The following is a 6,480-nucleotide window of genomic DNA, read 5'->3' as shown; positions in this document are numbered from 1 at the left end:
TTTCTGACCAACTTCAGCAACATCTTTTAAGGCCATCGAACTCACATTTCCTTAAACAAGCTATATCTCCTACACTACTATGCTAAACATTTTACTAATTCCCTAGAGGAAAACAAAAGTGATATAAGGTTTCCAAACACGCCATCACTGCAAGTTCTTTCAAAGCTCAGTGTTCAAAACATTAAGGCACTGCACTATTTTATGTGGCCTAATGGCACTAAATAGAAGCGAAGTAAATGAAAAGAAGGAAAGAACATCATCACAATGTGTTGCTCTTTATTATCGGTCTTAGGACATGACATATTGCACTTATTTGAGTGCTCAAATTTCAACATCTTAAAAGAAATCAGATGCCCTAGAACGCTTTTTGGGACGTGAAGCTGAAGGTGAGTTTGATGAAAGCGACAGTCGTGACTTCAGAACCCCTTGACCAGGCTTCTTGGAAGCATCAAATGGTATCTGAGGGCTGTTCTTCAATGTCTCAAAGTACTCCTTAGGATCTGGAAAAGACAATCAAGTTCCTGTCTCAGCTCAAGCTGGGATTGCATCTATATAGGGTAAGGTAAGTCAGATTAAAATCTCCACTGAAAATGTTGCACCCAAAGCCACGGCAATTATTAAAACAAGCATTCATTTGTTCAGATTCACAATGCAAAATGTACCTCAATTTTGATTTAGATGACAACGGTTAAATCTCATTGCTACAAATAAGTTTGGGTCCCTTGAACCGATATGCAGTCTTCTAGCATTCTTTGTTGTGGTAAGGAATGCTAAAAAAAAAAGCAAACAGCTAGATTAACTTGCTGCTAAGGAGATAATAAATGAGCATGAGGACAAATATAGCCTAATGCACTGTAGAACTGTGCACATCAATTTAGGCATACATGCAGAGTATGAACTACCGGATAAACCGGAATATAGGTCGAGATTATTTCTAAAAAAAAAATGCAAGTTAAAGTTTCACCTCGTCTTATATAGCAGTCTTTACAAGAATTTGAGACATAGCCTGGCAACAAGTGGCGTGCCTGTTCGTGAACAAATAGCCAAAACCATATCGACATCCTGCAGTTGTTGGCATTCAGTTTTTCTGTCTCAGCACGTTTATCGTCACGTGCGCTCATTCGTTTCACCTATGAGAGTATAAAATGCCTCTTTAGTAATGAATAACTGCATGTGGGGGCAGTTTACAGCGGCTTTCCAGAAAAGGTGATGTTCGCCAAAGCGAGCAGCCACATGGCCACTCTCTCAGCGACAGTTCGGTGGTTCAGCGTGCGGCGCCACGGACAAGATCAGCTGTTCGCATGTAGTTTTTCAAGAAATGCTGCATGAGCAACACATTTGATTTCGTTTCTGTTGACGTTCATCGCGACACGACGCTGAAAAAACATGACTCACTAGAAACAAAGACTGAAAACGACATTCAGTGGCACACACCACATCTCAATTTTAGCTCACAGGAAGCTGTGCTCACGGGCGGATTTTTGGGTGTCTTTCGAAGAAAGTAACTAGGGTAGGCGGGAGGGGCTGGCATCCAATTTACACAATCAATAATGGACCTCTTGACGCCGAAAAAAAAATGCCGTTTCGCGTAGGGCTCCCACAGATAATTTCTCGCTCGCTGGGGAGCTTTCAGTACTTCATCAAGGCAGAGCAGGACTGGTGGCAATGGTGCACGCATTCGTTGCTCCTGTCTGGCCCGGCTGTGGTCAAGGCATGATGAATCAAAGCAATGACATCTAAGCGCTTCTAAGTAGCAGCACAGCACATCCCACACACACACAAAAAAAAAGAGTATTTATATTGTATACAAATCAGCTATGCTGTAGGAAATCCCACTGCTTGGTTTGACCGGCTCATTCTCACGGGCAGCTGCCTTCTCAGAGGAGCAGTAGGTAGTCTAGGAGCAAGTTCCAATAATAATCAGAGCGTGCGGCATGTCATCGAATCCAAAGCTAGAGCCACAAGCCACTCGAGCTTCACTCGAGTGTGAAAAGCAGGATGGAGTGCCATATTTTTAATCTCTGCTGAAGTCATAACCTATTTATAATCAACTGCTTTGAGATGTGCAAGAGCTGCAACGTCATACCACCGGGAAGTTACAAAGCAAAGAGTGACACAGAGCGATGCAAGGGTATGCGCATCACATTCTTACAATAAAGTTTCTTTTGCCTGGAGGGGGCCCTTTGGTATTACTGTGATCGGCTAATTCGAACATTTCTTGTGGCCCAAAGACTTTGTGATATTGAAAATACCAACGTCTGATTGGCTCAATCCCACTATCTGGAATGCAACCAATTATGCCATCCATGAAGTGCACAATTGGGCAGCAAGCAGCCTCAAGCTCAGTTTCCTGCTAATGTTGCTACTACACATCGTAGGATGCAAATACCTGTGATCCGCGAGTGTGCCAGAGAGACTGTACATTGGCGATGCATTAAAGGGTTCATGAAAAGCTATTTAAACTAGAAAATGCGCACGAGCAATATGTATCCCATCAATCCTCTCTGCAACGAAAAATGTTTAAGCTAGCTTCATTAGCACCGATCATATTAGCGATCGAAAATGAAGCTCTTCCCCCCCAATTCACAGCACAAGCCATCATGCATGAAAAAAAAAAAAAAAGAAAAGAATAAGTTATTGCGATGGCAATCTGCCACCCCCTGTCCCACCTGCCCACGTCAGTTGGGAACGTCCAACTGAACGTCCAATGATTGGACACGCCCAGCAAGCCGCAATGATATCAATGGGGAGGTTTGTGTGCAAGGAATGTGTTGTCCTCATTGTTTGCAAGCAGTTGCCAGGAGCACTTTTTAAAAAAATATTTCTAAATAATACGCTCCATGCAAAGCTTTTAAATTTCACTCGAATACATAAAAAGATCACCTCTATGGACTTCTTGCATTAGAACATTACTGTAAGAAGCATTTCAGGGGCCTATAATTTGAAAGGTACTCACCCTGTGCTTTGTTTTTGGACAGCGCAAAGATGACTCGTTTTTCTTCTTGTGAAGACGGTGATGGCTTTGGAAGTGATGATGGCAGCTTTGGAGACTGAAAGAGATGTTCGGGAATTTATGTACACATTATGATGAACATACAGTGCAACTGCTTAATTCATCGGTGGTGAGCTTGGAAAATAGACCAACAATAAACGGTGTTCTGCAGCAAGGCAAAGAGGCACTATATGAGCAGACAGCAGAGGTGAGATGCGACAATTCAAGAATAACACAAAATGCATGGGCACAGGTACAAAGAAATGCAGCTGTTCTGCAATAATAAAGTGGCGTTTGGCCGTCAGAAACTCTTTTCATCCTAAAAAAAAAAGTACTGACCTGGCAAAAAAAAATGTTTGTACTTTTGATATTTTTCACTATGATGGCGGCCTGCACCCCTCAAGATTATAACAAATTCTGCTGCATTTTGTGTCATTCCATCAGAGGAGCAAAATTCTTATTCAAATTAAAGCAGTGATTCGTTTGAGCTCAAATTTCTGAAGAATGAGACACATTTAGTGATGAGTTTGGTTCAATGCCCTAAATTTGTTCGATTATTTTATTTTATTATTATTATTTTTGTTTTCAAAATGAACACATGGATTGCCCGTGACACACTGGACCACGGAGAGAGTTTCACAGTGGGTAAAAAATTGCCTCTTTTTGAAACCTTTGCTGCCAGGTGTCTTAGCCGTTAGCGACAGATAGCGTTACAAAACAATACGCTTAAAGAAATCAATTTTCTTAGCATCAGACTGCCACAGACAACACATACTACTTTGCAATCAAGACAAATCAGGTAAAAGCTTTTTTTTTAAGGTTAGGCTATAAATAATGCTATAAAGTGGTTCAGGCTATGAAGGACGTCACAGTGGAGGGCTCCAGAAATTTCAACCACCCGGGCCTCTTAAAATTGCACTGACGTCGCACAATACACAGACACCTAGTCTTTCATCTTCACCGAAATGCACCTACTGCAGCCAGGATTGAACCTGCGTCTTCAAGCTCAACAGTCAAGCACCTTAACCACTGGCCGTCTGGCAGGCTCAGGTAAAAAACTGCAACCAGACATGCCACCATGCCAGGCACCACTTCTCAAGTAGTGTATAAAACTTGACCACAAACAGCACACCGGCTTTTTTCAAAGCCAAATCTAGGTCTGCATCTCGAGCAATGCAACATATTATATTCCTTTGCACATATTATGGAATTACGGAGCAATAAGTCTTCAAGAGGATGTGAGAGAAGTCAGATGTAGGAATTTCCGATTTCTTTTTTTTTCTTTCCAACAATTAAAATGAAAGCATGGAGTGCATTTGATATGCACCTGCTGAATTGGCTCTCTAGTTACGGCATTAAGCTGCTAAACCCAAGGCTACAAGATCAAATATAGATTGCTGCATATGTACTATTTACCAGGGAATTCAAGAAATGCTCGTGTGCCATGCGGTGTGAGTATACGGTAAACCTAAAGGTGGTTGAAATTAAACCTCGGCCCTTCACTAGTGGCGTGTTTTCTTTTCCTCCTTTAAGTCCATCCCTTGTCCTTTTCCCTAGGCTTGAATGAAATGTGCATTGGAAGCGAGACAGTTATTGCACATTGCAAAATCAAGTTATTATCGACCTTGTAGTGGTAAAAAATAAAAAGGCAAGAATGTTTGTCTCGACAAAAAAAATAATGATGCATTCATTACATGTGTAATTACAGCATATGAAGAGATCGCATCCTCACTGCACACCATTCTGCCTCTGCAATAAAGATGCGGCATTTTCCAAGGCAGCTACAACCATACAAATGAACTGCAAGGTGTTTTATCCATATTGCCAACATCTGCCCTGCTCATGGCCCGAGCTGTACAGGATGCATTACAAGCAACTGATCACTTGTAACCAATTCCAATTTCGTGTGAATTTACTTTCATCAAATGGCTATGTTCCAGGTAATTGAATTAGTTTTCCAATAACCAATTAGCGGTAATCAGATACTTTTATTCCTAAAAACAAGTTGAACCCAACAACACAGCATTGAGAACCTCAATTTGGCAGCTATCATGGTGTAGTGAAGGTTCGTGACAGAGCAACAATGGACCGGCTGCAATGAAGCGTCGTGTACTATTACACCTAGCGTGTTCTGAAGAGATTGCCCATACTGTCTGATGATGCTGCAACATGCTGACCACTTTATATGGTGACTACTGAAGGGTAAAGCCAGGAGCTCCACTAGCTGCTGTCTGATGAATTGAACCATCCATGATATGTTTCAAGACAACAGGCCCCATTTAATTTTTTGGAGAAACTATCTACAGATGGGTTTTCAAATTTCTTCCTTAACGATAACCGCTAACAGCAACAAAGCATGCAACTTGGTAGAAGACATCGACATTATACGGTATCGAATCATATAATGCACAACTATAAGCTGGTACGTAAGCTGTTTACATAAAAGCTCGTTCATGAGAACTTAGAGGGACCGGAAAAAAAGTTTTAATTATTGAGTGACCTTAAAAATAATTGGTAGGGCTATGCTTCATGGTTTCGCGCATCAGGCAGTGTGAACTAAGTGGTATTTGCCGCCAGAAGGTCTGGACTGTCTGAAGGCTGTGGACATGATTGCAAATATCTAGGCAGGGAATGAAGACAGCTGCTTTGCTGTCTCTATCCCCACTCTTTTGCACAGCAACTATACAGCACCCTGCGCAAAGCCATAAGCGCAGTTCGAATGCTGCAGTGGCCGCATAGCCATTGACACGCGGTCATTAAATTGTCAGGGGAAGATGGGGAGAGGGGGGATTGCTCGAAGTGAACACAAACATGACACCAAGAATACAGTTTGCTTATGCATGCCTCCTGTCGTCATCCTCTTCACATAGTTAAAACCCTCAACGACAAAGAACACTTGAATCATGGCAGATTTATGTAGTGAAAGAAGGGGAACAGATGCCAGATTTCAGTCAATATTTTATGGCATGCATCCTGTCAAAAGCATCAAGCAAAGTGTTAAAAATTTGTAAATTTGCCCACATCCTATACAGCGTGATGCAGTAGCAATCGTGCTCCCTCACAAGGAGCTGCATCACATATGAAGAGGTTTCACCGCACATTGCTCTCGCTCCACTCTGGCAATGTGGGACAGCAACAGCCCGTATCAGGCGCTCGCTTATCACCAGGGCAGAGCTAGAGCAAACGGCACTTGACGAGCACACTGTTTTGACCTAGTGAAAGAACCAGGGGGATGGGAGTCAAGGAAACGCATAGTGACACCAATGAGAATTCAAAACGGCATGCAGCATCAAGTAGGTCACATTACTAGTTCATTGTACTATAAATGTGTTATGGCAATTAAAAAAAGCTTTGAGAGCACTGCGGATCCAGCAGTGAGAAATGCGAAAGGCTGAGAGTTGCTGCCGCTTTTTTTTTTTCTGTTCTGTCACTCCGCTTGGTGGATTTGTCCAACACTATGCTTGCAGCAGACCTCGTCCACTCACCCA

The 6,480-nt window shown here is 42.3% G+C and overlaps 1 protein-coding gene across 1 annotated transcript in view; it reads right to left on the bottom strand.

The window, feature by feature from the left end:
- Positions 1-256: 256 nt before the first annotated feature.
- Positions 257-6,480, bottom strand: part of Nnp-1 (Ribosomal RNA processing protein 1 homolog Nnp-1) — a 29,116-nt gene continuing 22,892 nt past the window's right edge. Inside the window, exons 9-10 of the mRNA XM_084607050.1 lie at positions 2,957-3,050; positions 257-500 (exon numbers count right to left, since the gene is read on the bottom strand). Coding sequence (XP_084463176.1) covers positions 337-500; positions 2,957-3,050 — 258 coding nt within the window. The 3' untranslated portion in view covers positions 257-336. The remainder of the gene's footprint in view (positions 501-2,956; positions 3,051-6,480) is intronic.

This window comes from Amblyomma maculatum, chromosome 6 (assembly GCF_055883805.1).
Source record: "Amblyomma maculatum isolate TAMU_Amacu chromosome 6, ASM5588380v1, whole genome shotgun sequence".
Taxonomy (NCBI): domain Eukaryota; kingdom Metazoa; phylum Arthropoda; class Arachnida; order Ixodida; family Ixodidae; genus Amblyomma; species Amblyomma maculatum.
This window is presented reverse-complemented; position numbering and strand designations above follow the sequence as displayed.